The sequence below is a fragment of the Coregonus clupeaformis genome, unplaced genomic scaffold (genome assembly GCF_020615455.1).
Source record: "Coregonus clupeaformis isolate EN_2021a unplaced genomic scaffold, ASM2061545v1 scaf0341, whole genome shotgun sequence".
NCBI lineage: Eukaryota > Metazoa > Chordata > Actinopteri > Salmoniformes > Salmonidae > Coregonus > Coregonus clupeaformis.
Genome location: NW_025533796.1, coordinates 217,671 through 236,227, shown reverse-complemented (window position 1 = coordinate 236,227; position 18,557 = coordinate 217,671). Strand labels below are relative to the sequence as shown.

Below are 18,557 nucleotides of genomic sequence, written 5' to 3'. Positions count from 1 at the left end.
CAGCCCTCAGGAGGAGGGGGACGGAGAGCAGAACCAGGGGTCGGACCCCAACACCACCCAGACCAGGAAGATACACTCCTCCTCGCCTCCGCCTTCATCACCACCATCATCATCATCATCATCATCATCATCATCAACAGCCCCTACAACCACCACTCCCAGCCCAGCCAACCCTCAGACTGCGCCAGCCAAACAGGTAAGAAGAGAACCACTACTACCTCACTGAATACCTGACTTGTTAACCGCTTACTACTAATTTATTACATTGACTAGTACTTCAGTTCTGTTTTATTTGTACACTGGGTCCCCTACAAACCTCTAGTGTGGAGAAGGAAAAGTCATGGATATTATAGTATTCACATTTGACACAATTGTATATTATTACACGTTTATCTAGGCCTATGCATGATATGCATTAGTGTACAATTAATGTACAGTATGTGTGTTTCCTATTAATTCCCCACCAGGCGTGTTATCCTGTCCCGAACACTCAGCGCTGTTCCTAATGGTTTATAATAATAAGGTGAAGTAAGTGATTGTCTGGATAGAGAAACTTAAACAGCAGCAGCAGTAGTGTAGTGGTGCATTAGAATATAGAGAACAGGACTATTAATAGTCACACAGCACAGCAACTATTAGCAGCTGATCCAGACATTGGTCCATCAGCTCTTATGACAATCACCTACCCCAGAGAGTAGATTATTGCTTTAGCTGCAAATACACCAGTCAGGCTGCAGCAACGCAGCTCACAAATGACAGGACAAGCATGAAATGTCAAGCCTCCTCATCTCTATTAGTGGGCATTTATAGCTACCAATAGCACAGCTGCCTTTCTCTGTCTTTCTCGATCGCTCTCGCTCTCTAATTCTCTCTCCTCTGTCTCTTTCTCTCGGTCTATTTTTACCTCCCCTCTTTCCTCTACCTGCTCTCATTTATCTTTCTCTCCACCTCTCTCGCTCTTTTTTTTGATAGCTCAGTTTCTCCTCATGGTGTGTCAACCTCATTTCAGTCTCCATCACCTCAGCTTCTCTCCTCCACTTTGTCCTAATTTCTCTCTCGCGCTCTCTCTTCCTCTCTCTCTCTTCCTCTCGCTCTCTCTTCCTCTCGCTCTCTCTCTCTCTTCCTCTCTCTCTTCCTCTCTCTCGCTCTCTCTCTCTTTCTCTCTCTCTCTCGCTCTCTCTTCCTCTCGCTCTCTCTTCCTCTCGCTCGCTCTCTCTCTCTCTCTTCCCCTCGCTCTCTCTTCCTCTCTCTCTCTCTCTCTCTCTCTCTCTCTCCTCTCTCTCTCTCGCTCTGTTTTTATGTCATTGTGTCCTTTAGCTTTCTTTCAACAGGCTTGCACCAGCACCCCACCCTTACTGTTTATCTCTCTCTCGTTTGCTCTCCTTTTCCTTCCCTCTTTCCTCTCCCTGTCCTCTCTCTGACCCACTAATGCTAATGAACTATGCAGCTCTGAAATACATTACATTTACATACAGTTGAAGTCGGAAGTTTACATACACCTTAGCCAAATACATTTAAACTCAGTTTTTCACAATTCCTGACATTTAATCTGAGTAAAAATTCCCTGTTTTAGGTCAGTTAGGATCGCCACTTTATTTTAAGAATGTGAAATGTCAGAATAATAGTAGAGAGAATTATTTATTTTAGCTTTTATTTATTTCATCACATTCCCAGTGGGTCAGAAGTTTACATACACTCAATTAGTATTTGGTAGCATTGCCTTTAAATTGTTTAACTTGGGTCAAACGTTTCGGGTAGCCTTCCACAAGCTTCCCACAATAAGTTGGGTGAATTTTGGCCCATTCCTCCTGACAGAGCTGGTGTAACTGAGTCAGGTTTGTAGGCCTCCTTGCTCGCATACACTTTTTCAATTCTGCCCACAAATGTTCTATAGGATTGAGGTCATGGCTTTATGATGGCCACTCCAATACCTTGACTTTGTTGTCCTTAAGCCATTTTGCCACAACTTTGGAAGTATGCTTGGGGTCATTGTCCATTTGGAAGACCCATTTGCGACCAGGCTTTAACTTCCTGACTGATGTCTTGAGATGTTGCTTCAATATATCCACATAATTTTCCTTCCTCATGATGCCATCTATTTTGTGAAGTGCACCAGTCCCTCCTGCAGCAAAGCACCCCCACAGCATGATGCTGCTACCCCCGTGCTTCACGGTTGGGATGGTGTTCTTTGGCTTGCAAGCAACACCCTTTTCCCGCCAAACATAACAATGGTCATTATGGCCAAACAGTTTTATTTTTGATTCCTCAGACCAGAGGACATTTTCCAAAAAGTACGATCTTTGTCCCCATGTGCAGTTGCAAACTGTAGTCTGGCTTTTTTATGGTGGTTTTGGAGCAGTGGCTTCTTCCTTGCTGAGCGGCCTTTCAGGTTATGTCGATATAGGACTAGTTTTACTGTGGATATAGATACTTTTGTACCTGTTTCCGCCAGCATCTTCACAAGGTCCTTTGCTGTTGTTCTGGGATTGATTTGCACTTTTCATACCAAAGTACGTTCATCTCTAGGAGACAGAACGCGTCTCCTTGTCACGTTCGTTGAGAGACGGGTCAGACCAAGGCGCAGCATGGTATGCGTACATATTTAGTAATGACGATAAACACTTGACAAAACAACAAAAGCAATGTAACGTGAAGCTCAAACAATGGCTACACACTAACAAGCCAAACACAAGTCAAGATCCCACAACTAAGGTAGGCAACATGGCTACCTAAGTATGAACCCCAATCAGAGACAACGAGCGACAGCTGCCTCTGATTGGGAATCACACCCGGCCAAACATAGAAATACACATTCTAGATCATAAACATAGAATCTAATAACATAGATCTCAACCTGAACTCACACCCTGACCCAACCAACAAGAGTTCTCTAGGTCAGGGCGTGACAGTACCCCCCCCAAAGGTGCGTACTCCGGCCGCACCAACCTGATTCATTAGGAGAGGGTCCGGGTGGGCATTCAGCCTCGGAGGCGGCTCCGGTTCCGGGCGTGACGACCTCTCCCTCTCTGCCTCCCCGTTGCGCCAAGCCCTGTCTGGACCCTGGTGTGGGAGACCCCGAACCTGGAGAGGGGCTGACGTCTGGGCCTGGATCGGCAATCCTCCCGCGATGCACCAAGCCCTGTCTGGACCCTGGTGTGGGAGGCCCCGACCCTGGAGAGGGGCTGACTTCTGGATCTGGAGTGGAGCCGCTGACCGGAGCTGGACTAGGCACCGGTGGAGCGGACTGCTCTGGCTCTGGAGTGGATCCGCTGACCGGAGCTGGACTGGGCACCGGTGGAGCGGACTTCTCAGGCTCCGGAGTGGATCCGCTGACCGGAGCTGGACTAGGCACCGGTGGAGCGGACTGCTCTGGCACTGGACTGGAACAGCTGACCGGGGCTGGACTAGGCACCGGTAGAGCGGATTACTCTAGCACTGGAATGGAGCCGCTGACCGGAGCTGAACTAGGTACCGGTGGAGCGGACTGCTCTGGCTCCGGAGTGGAGCCGCTGACCGGAGCTGGATTGGGCACCGGTGGAGCGTACTGCTCTGGCTCCGGAGTGGAGCAGCTGACCGGAGCTGGACTGGGAACACGCACCACTGGTCTGGTGCGAGGGGCAGGCACGGGTCGTGCCGGACTGGAGACACGCACCACTGGTTTGGTGCAAGGAGCAGGCACGGGCCGTGCCGGACTGGATACATTTACATTTACATTTTAGTCATTTAGCAGACGCTCTTATCCAGAGCGACTTACAGGAGCAATTAGGGTTAAGTGCCTTGCTCAAGGGCACATCGACAGATTTTTCACCTAGTCGGCTCGGGGATTAGAACCAGCGACCTTTCGGTTACTGGCACAACGCTCTTAACCACTAAGCTACCTGCCGCTTATACACGCACCACTGGTTTGGTGCGGATAGTATGTATGGGCCGTACCGGACTGGATATGCGCACCACTGGTTTGGTGCGGGGAGCAGGTACAGGGCGTACCGGGTTGGCGACATGCACCACTGGTTTGTTGCGGGGAGCAGGTACGGTCCTTACTGGACTGGATACGCGCACCACAGGTTTGGTGTGGGGAGCAGGTACGGGGCATACCGGGCTGGCGACAGGCACCACTGGTTTGGTGCAAGGAGCTGGCACAAGCCATACTGGGCTGTGGAGGCGCACTGGAGGTCTGGAGCTTAGAGCTGGCACAACCCGTCCTGGCTGGATGCCCACTTTCGCACGGCACGTGCTGGGCGCTGGCACAGGACACACTGGGCTGTGAATGCGTACCTCCGCATACCTAGGTTCTTCAATGAACACACGCTCCTTTTGTTGCCTGACCAGCTCCTCTCTCAGTGCCTCCACTATTTCCTTCTCCCTACGGGCCTCCTGCAGCGCCTCCTCTGTAAGGGAGCTCTCCTGCTCTATTCTCCCTATCAGCCCCCGTAATGTGGTGGCCTCCTCTCTTAAACTCTCGATCCGCAGGTCTTGGAGGACCTCTAATATAGTGGCCTCCTCCTCTATAGTCAGCCCTTTCACGGCCTCCTGCTGCCTCGTCGTCCACCCCGTGTGCCCCCCCCCAAAACAATTATTGGGGCTTCTTCTCTGGCTTTCTTCATGACCGAGCCCTTATGAGTCGCCGTTTCTCCTCTCCTGCCTGGGCTTCCTCCTTCGCCCAGGGTCCTCTATCGGCTACACTCTCCTTCATCGCCTCCCGATAACGGACGGCCTCCTCCTCAGTAATCCTCCCCCAACTGAGGAGGACATCTACTAAGGTTACCTCCTGTTGAGTCCCAGGCGTTTGCTCCTTCTGGGCACGCTGCTTGGTCCTTTTATGGTGGGATCTTCTGTCACGTTCGTTGAGAGACGGGTCAGACCAAGGCGCAGCGTGGTATACGTACATATTTATTAATGACGATAAACACTTGACAAAACAACAAAAGCAACGCAACGTGAAACTCAAACAATGGCTACACACTAACAAGCCAAACACGAGTCAGCGACAGCTGCCTCTGATTGGGAATCACACCCGGCCAAATATAGAAATACACATTCTAGATCCTAAACATATAATCTAATAACATAGATCTCAATCTGAACTCACAACCTGACCCAACCAACAAGAGTTTTCTAGGTCAGGGCGTGACACTCCTTCCTGAGCGGTATGACGGCTGTGTGGTTCCATGGTGTTTATACTTGCGTACTATTGTTTGTACAGATGAACGTGGTATCTTCAGGCGTTTGGAAATTGCTCCCAAGGATGAACCAGACTTGTGGAGGTCTACAATTTTTTTTCTGAGGTCTTGGCTGATTTCTTTTTATTTTCCCATGATGTCAAGCAAAGAGGCACTGAGTTTGAAGGTAGGCCTTGGAATACATCCACAGGTACACCTCCAATTGACTCAAAGGATGTCAATTAGCCTATCAGAAACTTCTAAAGCCATGACATCATTTTCTGGAATTTTCTAAGCTGTTTAAAGGCACAGTCAACTTAGTGTATGTAAACTTCTGACCCACTGGAATTGTGATAAAGTGAATTATAAGTGAAATAATCTGTCTGTAAACAATTGTTGGAAAAATTATTTGTGTCATGCACAAAGTAGATGTCCTAACCGACTTGCCAAAACTATAGTTTGTTAACAAGAAATTTGTGGAGTGGTTGAAAAAACGAGTTTTAATGACTCCAACCTAAGTGTATGTAAACTTCCGACTTCAACTGTACCTCTACTTCCTTGTCAACAAGGGCACTATGCTGTAAATGATTAGAAAATAGCAATGGGCTAGTACATTAACAGAACTATCATAGGTCTAACCGGGATTCTTTTGGAGATATACAAATCAATACCTGTAAATTACCTAGATCTTGAGTGATAGATGACATAATAAATGACCAATCTGATCTGATAACAATGTGTTTATAACCATGTTTTCATCCCAGCAGGTCCCTGTGAACCTGGCCCATAAGAAGTCAGACACCCCACCAGAGAAACCAAGGCACCCTGACCCACCTGAGGCCCACAGCAAACTACCCTCACCTGCTCAAATGGATCAGGCAACCCCCTCTTACCCCACGGCTTCATCCTCCCATTCCCCCCCTCCCTCATCACCCCGTTCCCCCTCGGTGAAGGACCCTAGCAGTGAGGCAGGTGTTAATGGTGAGGGAGGTATGCTGAAGGGGGGAGTACCTACAGTCACCTGCCGTCCTACCAGACTCACAAAGGTCAAAGGTCGCAAACAGAACTGTTCTTCCTCAGCCGCCCCCACTAACGTGAACTCAACAACAAGACCTCCAGCCTCCAGCCCCCATCGGGCTGACCTTGCAGCCCAGGACAGGACTACAGGCTTCAGCTGCCCTCCTACACCGCCCCCATCCACACCCCTACTTCCAGACCAGAGAGGAGCCCCAGTGGCTGATGGGAGACTGAGTCCTGCTGCCTCCCTCACCAGCCTGAGCAGGGGACCATTACCACAGTCCTCCGTGGGAAATGAGAGAGGGAGAGAGGAGAAAGCAAAGAAGAAGAAAGAGAAAGATGAGAAAGCGAGGGGTGAGAAAGGGAAGGGCAAGAGAGGGGAGAAGGGGAGAGGGAAGGAAGACAGGGGGAGGAATGAGAGTCCAAAGATGGACAGAGATGAGAAAGCAATGGATGAGGGAAGGAAGGAGGGAACTGGGATGGATGAGAGAGGGAGGGATATGACTGGGAAGGAGGAGAGAAAGGGGGAAGAGGACAAGGAAAGCGAGAAGCCCAGAGACTTGAGGATGAATAAATCGCCCTCTTCTACAAGGTGTCAGATGTTGTCTGAGGTTCAGAGCAGGAAGACAGGTACACCCAGCCCAAACCCAGACCTGACCAGCAGAACAGGGGAATCAGATGATCCAGGTGGCCCCTCAAGACCCACCGTCTATCCCTCCAACCCCTCCTCTCCCCTCACCTCCCTCCCTCCTCCCTCTCTCTCTCTCCGCTCCTCCTCTCCTCCTACCTCTTCCCGAGAGCAGGACAGCCGTCCGCTGAAGAAGCGTAAGACCCGACGGCCAAGCTGGACCAGGCTGGTGAACCGGGCACAGAGACTGGCAGAGAACCCAGATGGCCCCCAAGATGCCCCCTTAGTTGCCCCACTGACCACCACTACCCCCAGACACCCCCACTACCCCCCCAGACACCCCCCAACTACCAACTCACCCAACCTTCGGTCAACTGAGTCATGCCTAGCCCCCTTCGTTCCTCCACCCCCCAGTCCGTCCTCCCTCTCCCCCTCTACCTCCACCCCTGTGAGACCCAGACCAGCAGGGCGACCCCCATCCCCCACCCAGACTCACCTGTTGACCTCTGATCCTAGCCCTTCACCTGGACCTGACCGTCCCGTCTTTCAGGCCAGAAAAAGGGGTCGCCCCAAATCCCAAACCTCGAGCATGGACGAACCTCCACCCAGACACTTGCCCAAACCTAACCGAGCTGAGGTGCTCCCTCATGGGCATGATGAGACTCTGGACCCCCATGTGCTCAACCCAGTGCTGGATCACAGTCCCACCCTCACCAATCCCTCTAGCCCCAACCCCACACCCAGGAAACGAGGTCGCCCCAAACGGCTGCCCCCCTCCCCCCTCCTCCCCAAACAGACTCTCCAGGACCAGAACAGGGGTACCCTGACCCCCTCTGGAGGTGAGGAGGGGGGTAAAGACTTCCCCTCTGAAAAGGGGAACAGGCAGCTGAGGATGAGGAGCATCATCGGAGAGATGAAGAGGAGGAAGAGGAGGCTACTCAGGGAGATGCTTTCTGGGTGTGGTTGGGGGGAAGGTAGAGAGAACTCTCACGGGGGTGAAGGAGGGGTGTGTGGGTCGGCTACAGCACCCTCCCTGTCCTCCTCTTTTGGGGGTAACCTAGGTCCCCAGATCAACGTGAGTAAGAAGGGGACCATCTACATGGGGAAGAGGAGAGGACGCAAACCCAAAGCTCCAGCTAACTCTAACCCTGCCTCTCAGTCCACACTGTTCACCAGTCTCTCTGGTCCCTCTCTCTTCTCCTCTCCACAGTCCCAGCCCCATCCTCCCCTCCCTCACCCATTCCCCTCCCCATCTCTCACCCACTCCAGTTGGGCCCAGAGCCCTTACAGTGATGGAGGCTTCACAGAACCAGCTCCCTCCCTCTTCCTCCCCCACACCTTCACCCTCCCCTCACCCTCCTCCTCCTGCGCATCGCCACGTCCTCTCTCCTCCTCATCCCTCTCTCCCTCCCTAAAGAGGAGTTCTCCAGGTCAGGCACGACATCCCCTCTTCCACCATCCCTCCAGCAGACTCTCTTCTCCTCCTCCTCCTCACCCTCCTCACCCCCACCTGCCTGTCTCCCTTGCTCACCTGAAAGAGGCCACACCCTCACCTATCAGCGAATCACACAGCGAGGAGATGTTGCCTAGTGACAGTGTGATTGGAATGGACCACAACAGTATCTCAGAGCGGGGGGAGAGGAGGGGCCGTGGGAGAGGGGGGGTAACCATGGGAATGACCTCAGAGGTCACCAGGTCAGTGTTCCAGACAGGCTTGGGGATCAGCCTGAAGGGTCAGAGACAACTGTCTCCCTCCATGTTACCAGAACACCCCTCCCCTGTACCCTCACCCCTCAGAGTGTCGGCCCCCTCCGCCTCCCCCAGACACACACACCCTGCTACCCCTCCTTCTGCCTTAGTGGAACCCAGAGACAGACAGAGGCACAGGCGGAGGGGGTACGAATGCCCCTATACCTGCCCCCCCTGCCCCTGCCTAGGGCACAACCAGCGCTCCCACCTGGACCTCTGCCCCTGCCTCGCACACAACACACTCAAAAGACAGAAACACAAACGCAAGAGGAAGTACCAGCACCTGCTCATGCACGCGCACGACCCAGACTTCCTGTCTGAACTGGACGATCTTATTGGGCAGTTCAGCGAGGTCCGCATCGGGCGCCACCGGGATTGGGCCAGACTGGATCTCGATGAGAGTGGGGAGAAAAGACGCCCCTCTTCCTCATTGTCATCGCATAATTTCCGCTCAAACGTTTACAGAATCAACTTGAGTGGATACTACTCGCCTCACCCCCTGTCTTACCCCCCTCATCCCTCCTTCTCCCCCCTCCACCCCCACCCCTGCCACGGCCTGCCATATGGCAGCAGAAAGCCAGAGCGGAGGTTGAGCTGTGGCTGTCCCAACAAGCCCTGTGAGTCCCTAGACCAGGGTGACTGTGGCCAGGGGCGGAGGTGTCCCTTACAGGGTAACACAGGGCACCTCCATCCCTCCTCTCTCAGTACCCCCCTGTCCTCCTCCACCACCTCTTCCACAACCCCCATGCCTCTGGGTTTTGGCTACTACAGAGGCTATCCTCTGACCATGGCCCATTACCCAAACCCCCACCTCCACCCCTCCTTTCCCCTGCCTCCCCCTAACCCCTACGCCCCCCACCACCCCCACCTCCACCCCCCTCACCTCCTCCTCAACCCAGCCAGGTTCAACAGGAGGAGGAGCAGGCAGCTGAGGGAGGCTGGGTTGGGTGGAGGAGGAGGTGAGGACGTGAGGGGTAGGGGTGAGGGAGAGAGGGACGGGGTCCGTTCCTGTCCAGCAGGGTCCATCCCTGGTCGGTCCTGTGCCTGTGGGGGGAGTGAACACAAGCTCAGACACAAACATCGTCACAGACAGCGTAATCGTGAACGAGAGGAAGAAGAGGAGGAAGAGGAGGAGAGAGTGGCAGGGTCACAGCCAAGGTCAGAGTTCACCACAGGGTCTAGAGGAAGTAGAAAGACTGGAGGACAAGGGAGTGCTGGGTTGATGGAGTCTCCATGGCAACATAGGCACGGCAAATACCCCTCTACTTTCTCCCCTGCTTCTGCTAAACCAGCCTCTTCATCATCATCATCATCATCAGAGAGGCTCAAACACACACCCCTCACCTGTCTAGGCTCCTCTCACCTGTCCTCGTTTGGGGAGGCCTGGGGAGGTCGGCAGAACCCCTGGCTGAGGAGAGGGGGGCTGGGGGCAGGATTCAGACCCCCCGACCCCACCTGGGGCACTCTGACAGAGGGGCAGAGGACGGCCGCTGTGGGGAGGTCAGAGAGAGAGGCGGGGGAGAGCCACACACCCTGTCACAGCACCTTCACCCCTCAGACACACACCAATCTCTTCACCTCCTCTGCCACCAGTGGGAGGGGCATGAGGAGCGGAAGAGACAATTGGAGACCAGGGAGCCAAGACGGGTCACTGAGGAGGGAGGAGCCATCACAGACCGAGAGGAGAGGCACAGGTGAGAGAGAGAGACCCAGGACAGCAACACAATTAGACCCAACCAAATCATGAGAAAACAAAAAGATTATTACTTGACACATTGGAAAGAATTTACACAAAAAAATGAGCTAACTAGAATGCTATTAGGCCCTAAACAGAGAGTACACAGTGGCAGAATACCTCACCACTGTGACTGACCCAAAATTAAGGAAAGCTTTGACTATGTACAGACTCAGTGAGCATAGCCTTGCTATTGAGAAAGGCTACCGAAGGCAGACCTGGCTCTCAAGAGAAGACAGGCTATGTGCACATTGCCCACAAAATGAGGTGGAAACTGAGCTGCACTTCCTAACCTCCTGCCAAATGTATGACCATATTAGAGACACATATTTTCCTCAGATTACACAGACCCACAAATAATTTTGATAAACTCCCATATCTATTGGGTGAAATACCACAGTGTGCAATCACAGCAGCAAGATTTGTGACCTGTTACCACAAGAAAAGGGCAACCAGTGAAGAACAAACACCATTGTAAATACAACCTATATTTATGTTTATTTAATTTCCCTTTTGTACTTTAACTATTTGCACATCATTATAACACTGTATATAGACATAATATGACATGTGAAATGTCTTTATTCTTTTGGAACTTTTGTGAGTGTAATGTTTACTGTATTTCACTTTAGTTTTATCTATTTCACTTGCTTTGTGAGGGGGAGAGCGAGAGAGAGTGAGACTGCATGACCAGTCATGCACACTCTCACATTATTTTCCCCTCATTTGTTAGTTCATTCTCACAGTCTGTTAATAGCCCTTCCAGTCCGATCTTACAAATGTTTCTGCTTGTGAAGTTGGCCGCTTGCTGTGCTGTTTGAGCCCTGGGCTATGAAGCTATGAGCAGAACACAGTCATTAGTTAACCAACAGAGTCTCTATGTATAGCCCTGTCCATGTCTCACTGTCTCAGCTGCTGCATGCCTCGCTGCCTGCCTGCCTGCATGGCCAACATACTAAAATGTACACTGGCTGGCTGGCTGGCCAACATACTATAATGTACACTGCCTGGCAGGCTGGCTGGCTGGCCAACATACTGTACTGTACACTTGCTGGCAGGCTGGCTGGCCAACATACTGTACTGTACACTGGCTGGCAGGCTGGCTGGCTGGCCAACATACTGTACTGTACATTACTTGGCAGCTGGCTGGCCAACATACTGTAATGTACACTGCTTGGCTGGCTAACATATTATACTGTACACTGCCTGGCTGGCTGGCTGGCCAACATACTGTAATGTACACTGCCTGGGTGGCTGGCTGGCCAACATACTGTACTGTACACTGGCTGGCAGGCTGGCTGGCTGGCCAACATACTGTACTGTACATTACTTGGCAGCTGGCTGGCCAACATACTGTAATGTACACTGCTTGGCTGGCTAACATATTATACTGTACACTGCCTGGCTGGCTGGCTGGCCAACATACTGTAATGTACACTGCCTGGGTGGCTGGCTGGCCAACATACTGTACTGTACACTGCTTGGCTGGCTGGCTAAAATACTGTAATGTACAATGCCTGGGTGGCTGGCTGGCCAACATACTGTACTGTACACTGATTGGCTGGCTGGCTAACATACTATACTGTACACTGCCTGGCTGGCTGGCCAACATACTGTACTCTACACTGCCTGGCTGGCTGGCTAGCCAACATACTGTAATGTACACTGCCTGACAGGCTGGCTGGCTGGCCAACATACTGTACTGTACACTTGCTGGCAGGCTGGCCAACATATTGTACTGTACACTGGCTGGCAGGCCAACATACTGTACTGTACACTGGCTGGCTGGCTGGCCAACATATTGTACTGTACGCTGGCTGGCTGGCTGGCCAACATACTGTACTGTACACTGCTTGGCTGGCTAACATATTATACTGTACACTGCCTGGCTGGCTGGCTGGCCAACATACTGTAATGTACACTGCCTGGGTGGCTGGCTGGCCAACATACTGTACTGTACATTGCTTGGCAGCTGGCTGGCCAACATACTGTACTGTACATTGCTTGGCAGCTGGCTGGCCAACATACTGTACTGTACACTGCTTGGCAGCTGGCTGGCCAACATACTGTACTGTACATTGCTTGGCAGCTGGCTGGCCAACATACTGTACTGTACACTGCTTGGCTGGCTAACATATTATACTGTACACTGCCTGGCTGGCTGGCTGGACAACATACAGTACTGTACACTGCTTGGCTGGCTGGCAAACATACTATACTGTACACTGCCTGGCTGGCTGGCCAACATACTGTACTCTACACTGCCTGGCTGTCTGGCTGGCCAACATACTGTAATGTACACTGCCTGACAGGCTGGCTGGCTGGCCAACATACTGTACTGTACACTGCTTGGCTGGCTAACATATTATACTGTACACTGCCTGGCTGGCAGGCTGGCCAACATACAGTAATGTACAATGCCTGGGTGGCTGGCTGGCCAACATACTGTACTGTACACTGCTTGGCTGGCTAACATATTATACTGTACACTGCCTGGCTGGCTGGCTGGCCGGCCAACATACTGTAATGTACAATGCCTGGGTGGCTGGCTGGCCAACATACTGTACTGTACACTGCTTGGCTGGCTAACATATTATACTGTACACTGCCTGGCTGGCTGGCTGGCCAACATACTGTAATGTACACTGCCTGGGTGGCAGGCTGGCCAACATACTGTACTGTACACTGCTTGACTGGCTGGCTAACATACTATACTGTACACTGCCTGGCTGGCTGGCCAACATACTGTACTCTACACTGCCTGGCTGGCTGGCTGGCCAACATACTGTACTGTACACTTGCTGGCAGGCTGGCTGGCCAACATATTGTACTGTCTGCTGGCTGGCAGGCTGGCTGGCCAACATAATGTACTGTACACTGGCTGGCAGGCAGGCTGGCTGGCCTACATACTGTACTGTACACTGGCTGGCAGGCAGGCTGGCTGGCCAACATACTGTACTGTACACTGGCTGGCTGGCTGGCCAACATACTGTACTGTACACTGGCTGGCAGGCTGGCTGGCCAACATATTGTACTGTACACTGCCTGTCTGGCCAACATACTGTACTGTACACTGGCTGGCTGGCTGGCAGGCTGGCTGGCTGGCCAACATACTATACTTTACACTGGCCGGCTGGCTGGCAAACATACTATACTGTCTGCTGGCTGGCTGGCAGGCTGGCTGGCCAACATTCTGTACTGTACACTGGCTGGCTGGCCAACATACTGTAATGTACACTGCCTGGGTGGCAGGCTGGCCAACATACTGTACTGTACACTGCTTGACTGGCTGGCTAACATACTATACTGTACACTGCCTGGCTGGCTGGCCAACATACTGTACTCTACACTGCCTGGCTGGCTGGCTGGCCAACATACTGTACTGTACACTTGCTGGCAGGCTGGCTGGCCAACATATTGTACTGTCTGCTGGCTGGCAGGCTGGCTGGCCAACATACTGTACTGTACACTGGCTGGCAGGCAGGCTGGCTGGCTGGCCAACATACTGTACTGTACACTGGCTGGCAGGCAGGCTGGCTGGCCAACATTCTGTACTGTACACTGGCTGGCTGGCTGGCCAACATACTGTACTGTACACTGGCTGGCAGGCTGGCTGGCCAACATATTGTACTGTACACTGCCTGGCTGGCTGGCCAACATACTATACTGTATACTGCCTGTCTGGCCAACATACTGTACTGTACACTGGCTGGCTGGCTGGCAGGCTGGCTGGCTGGCCAACATACTATACTTTACACTGGCCGGCTGGCTGGCCAACATACTATACTGTCTGCTGGCTGGCTGGCAGGCTGGCTGGCCAACATTCTGTACTGTACACTGGCTGGCTGGCCAACATACTGTACTGTACACTGGCTGGCTGGAAAAACCCTAGAAGGAAAGGCTGCTCAGTCAGTGTTAAAGTTGGGGAATTTTGGAAAGATCGGAAAAAAGGAGATACTTGGGGAGAAGTGATGGATAGAGGGATGCCGGGGGACCGATAGTGAGGGAGGACAGAGAGGGAGGGTGGAGGGAGGTAGAGAGTTTTGAAAGGGGAGGGAGGGAGGGAGGGATATGTTTGGCTGTGGCACATCATCTAACCAGACACATATGTGACTGAGCACACACACACACAGCCCACACATTGTTTCTAATATATTGTGTGTGTGTGTGTGTGTGTGTGTGTGTGTGTGTGTGTGTGTGTGTGTGTGTGTGTGTGTGTGTGTGTGTGTGTGTGTGTGTGTGTGTGTGTGTGTGAGTGTGTGTGTGTGTGTCTGTGTGTCTGTGTGTGTGTGTGTGTGTGTGCATACCAGAGGTGGCTTGTAGGAGGAGACCTAGGCGGACGGGCTGTTTGTAATGGCTGGAATGTAATCAGTGGAATTGTACCAAACATATAAAATACATGGAAACAACGTGTTTGACTCCATTCCATTAATTCCATTTCAGCCATTACAACGAGCGTCTTCCTAAAGCTCATCCCACCAGCCTCCTCTGGTGCATACCGTGTGTATGTGTGCTTGACTGCTTGTTGTGTTTCCCAGAAGGGGAGTAAATGATTTGAGGGGAAAACCAGGCAGCAGTGTAGAGTCACCCCATCCCTGTTCACCGTGACTCACAGGGACACACTGAGACAGACTGCTGCTGTTTCAATTACTGATACATATACACCTCTCCTCTCTCTCTCTCTCTCCCTCTCTTTACTTCCCACTCATTCCCTTTCTCCTCCCTCTCTCTCCCACCTCTGTCTTATCTCTTTTCCCCATCTCTCTTCTCTGTCTCCCATCTCTCTCTCTCCCTGTCCTCGCTCCAATGACTGCTCTCTGGACTCAAGGCCCACACTATGACCTGAGCAGGAGGCAACTGAAGTGGCTGAGAACCGGTCAACGTTTTGGGGCTAAGAGAGGGCCTGGACGACCCAGGAAGAACCCTCTACCCTCCCCCTTGGTCTCCCCCTTCCTCTCCTGTACAACCCCACCAAACCCTCCAACTGAGACACACGTCCAGAACAGAGACAGAAACAGAGGAAGTAGAGGAGGAGGAGATACAGTGCAAGAGGTGATTGAAGCTGTGATTCGGCGCCAGAAGAGGAGAAGACTGAAGAGGAGGCGCATTGAGGAAGAGGAGAAAGAGGAGGGTGAGCATCCACCCTGTCTCCAAAGGTAAACCGTCAGAACTCACCCTTATCCCAACTGACCCAGCGGGTGCCCTCGCAGATGCTCGCAAAGTTTAACTCAGCAACATTTCACTCCCACAGCGATCAAAACGTTACTGAGAAAGTATAGAAAATGCATGCTATTTTACATGCCCTGCAACTAGCTGCTAGATGTGCACTGAAGACTCAATACCTCACACAGACAAAGTATATTAACACATGGTTGACAGCACTGTGTGCTAAGCCAGTGCCCTTTCTTTCTCTCTCTCTCTCTCTCTCTCTCTCTTTTTCTTTCTTTCTATCTTTCTATCTCTCGCTCTCTCTCTTTATACCTTCCTCTTAGTTCTGGTGAAGGTGAGCCAGTCACCCACACCCCCACCATATGCACAGGCCAATCAGAGCTAAGCCAAGCTCCATCGCTAACCCCGGCCAGCCAATCAGATAAGGGAGCTGACCAGCTGCCTAGGAAGAGGTTTCAGAGGGCAGGGCTCTACTCAGATGACTACAAAACTACAGAGTGAGTTATCATGCACCCGTTCACACAAACTAACTTCACATACTTTGAATTTATTTCACAATTGGTGTGTCTTCTATTAATTTCATTGTGTAAATGTGTCTCTTCCCCAGTCCCTCCTCTCAGAGCCAGCTGAACAGAGAGAGACTGGAATATACACCAGGAGAACAAGACTACAGCCTCCTGCCTGCTCCCATACATGTCGGTGAGTGTGTGTGTGTGTGTGTGAGATTGTGTGTGTGTCATGTTTTTAACCCCCCCCTTCTCTCTCATAGGGAAGTACTTAAGAATGAGACGTATTGACTTTCAGTTGCCCTTTGATGTCCTGTGGCTCTTCAGGCACAACCAGGTAACACACACACATACACTATACACAATATACAAACACACACAAACACACACACTTGAATGACCATGTCTCTGTGTGTTCCAGCTCCACAAAGAGCCTGATGTTCCTCTGACCAGAGAGATCTCATCCCGTGAGTACCCTAAAGTCAGAGCTGGCTTCTGTCTGTGCATACAGTGCATACCATACACAATGTTTATACTGTAGTGTGTACATCAAGACTTGACTTCAACATGACTTACCACCCTACCTGGTTGGCGGGAGACATCCAAGTGTTGCAGTGACACGTTGAAGGTGTTCAGTCTGTGTGGAGGGGTCCGTACCTCACTATCTCTCTTTCTGTCTTTGTCTTCCTCCCAGGCCAACCAAAGGAGAAGAGCCTGTCCAGTCACCAGACAGGGGTGTCCCTCCCTCCCTCTCCCTTGGAGGAAGTTTCCAGTCCCAGTAAGAAGCTGTTTCCCCACCTGGACATGGAGCCTATGACCACCAGTGACAGGTAAAGACAGAAGAGAACCCACCATGTCAATACACATGGAGGAACAGACTAGTTGTTTGTGTGCATTTATCAAAATAATAATAATGATGATCTTATTGATGTATTTGTTTGATTGTCAGGGTGTTCGTCCTGAAACAGCACGTGTTCCTTTTAAGGAACTGGGAGAGGGTCAGTGACAGACAGATACGCCTGAGGAGGGGGAGAGAGGGGGAGCGAGAGAAAGAAGGAGAGAAGGATGGAGGAGGAGTTTCCAGCGATGTAGCTACTGGGGACAACAACAGCATGTCAGGTCCATGAAGCAAGTGTGTGTGTTAGTTTAAGTTTTTGTAGGTGTGTGTGTGCTCGCCCGCCTGTGTGTCATTGTGTTTTATTTGAAATGTGTTCATTGTCTTTCAGTAGTACTGTACTGAATGGATGTTTATATGGACATAAATGTGTGTGTTCATCTCAGTGTTCAGTTTAGCTATCTGTTTTACAGTATTTATTTAGTCATATCGTATTCAGCATTACACACACAGCAGTTTTCCGACCACAGAAATAACTGTCATCTCTTCACTGCCGTCCAAGAACATCCAGCTAGGTTCAGCTTTCCCCATAAACTATCAACCAAACTTTATTTCCATCAAACAGTCACCAGCCAAGAACAGACACACATAAGGGAATTTAAGGACATCTACTGTACACACACACACACAAAACCATCCATGGGCACTAAAGTTATTTCCTGTCCCTGTAGGTCGACGAATGTCTGTGAAGAAGAAGGTTGTGTTGACTAGTGAGCCCCTTCGTGATCCCCAGTGCCCCCCTAACCCTCTCAGCACCACACCCCATGTGAGTACTCTACTCTGTACTGTAACTGTAAACAGATTCACTCATTACAGTGTCTCCCATGAGAGCTGCCTTGAAGTGTAATGTATTCATACAGAGTGCTTTGTCTGTGTCACTAATTCTTATAACTAACTGCTGATGTCGCATCTACCCCACCACAGCTCACTCAACCTCAGAACAGACGAGAGGAGAAAAAACAGAGGGAGGAGGAGGGCCGGAGGGAGGTGCGGAAGGAACGACTGAACAACATACTCCTGAAGCTGCGGCAGGCATGATTGGTGACAGAGAGGAAAAGGAAGGAAGGAGGAAATCTTCTTCCTCCAAGTAGCTCAGCTCAGTCTCTCTTCTTCCTCCAAGTAGCTCAGCTCAGTCTCTCTTCTTCCACCAAGTAGCTCAGCTCAGTCTCTCTTCTTCCTCCAAGTAGCTAAGTTCAGCTAACTTTGCACTAGTGTTGGGGGGGGGGAAAGCTTCCCTGAAATGATGTGTTATAAAGATTATTTTCGTCTTTGTTTCTGAGAGGAATGTGGGATGGGTGTTGTTGTTTGCTGTACCATTGAGAATGATTGACAGATGGTCAGCAGACCAGTGACAGTCTGATTTAATAGTCAGAGAGGGCGGAAGGGATGGATGGAGACCATAGTCTTAGGGCTGGATTCAATTCGTATCGCGGAAGATCCACGTTATAGCTCGATTTAAATGTAAAGGAAATGTTCCCGCGTTCGCGGAGACTACATTCACGGTAAACGCTGCATGTCGGCTTAATCTAAAATTACCTTTTTCTCCCCAATTTTGATTTTGATCATCGCTGCAACTCCCCAACGGGCTCAGGAGAGGCCAAAGCATGACCCAAGCCGCGCTTCTTAACACCCGTTCGCTTAACCCGGAAGCTAGCTGCACTAATGTGTCGGAGGAAACACCGTTCAACTGACGACCATC

General features: G+C 51.3%; 2 protein-coding genes across 2 annotated transcripts; both read left to right on the top strand.

Moving 5' to 3' along the window:
- Window positions 1-9,454, top strand: LOC121542736 (serine/arginine repetitive matrix protein 1; the record flags this gene model as incomplete). The annotated part of the gene is made up of 3 exons (XM_041852247.2): window positions 1-196; window positions 468-523; window positions 5,927-9,454. Coding segments are annotated over exons 2-3 (3,546 nt in total), but the record flags the coding sequence as incomplete, so codon positions are not given.
- Window positions 9,455-9,489: 35 nt separating this feature from the next.
- Window positions 9,490-18,427, top strand: LOC121542737 (histone-lysine N-methyltransferase ASH1L-like). The gene is made up of 10 exons (XM_041852248.2): window positions 9,490-10,247; window positions 15,117-15,444; window positions 15,781-15,954; window positions 16,065-16,156; window positions 16,227-16,300; window positions 16,385-16,430; window positions 16,658-16,793; window positions 16,913-17,082; window positions 17,530-17,624; window positions 17,783-18,427. The coding sequence occupies exons 1-10, from the start codon at window positions 9,776-9,778 to the stop codon at window positions 17,894-17,896; spliced, it is 1,701 nt and encodes a 566-aa protein (XP_041708182.2). The 5' UTR covers window positions 9,490-9,775; the 3' UTR covers window positions 17,897-18,427.
- The last annotated feature ends 130 nt before the right edge of the window (window positions 18,428-18,557 follow it).

Bases quoted from the DNA above. Each gene is read 5' to 3' on its own strand.
- LOC121542737 (XM_041852248.2), top strand. From the start codon at position 9,776: ATGGAGTCTCCATGGCAACATAGGCACGGCAAATACCCCTCTACTTTC. The intron at 15,955-16,064 runs GTGAGTTATCAT...TCTCTTCCCCAG, and splicing joins GATGACTACAAAACTACAGA to TCCCTCCTCTCAGAGCCAGC. The intron at 16,794-16,912 runs GTAAAGACAGAA...TTTGATTGTCAG, and splicing joins CCTATGACCACCAGTGACAG to GGTGTTCGTCCTGAAACAGC.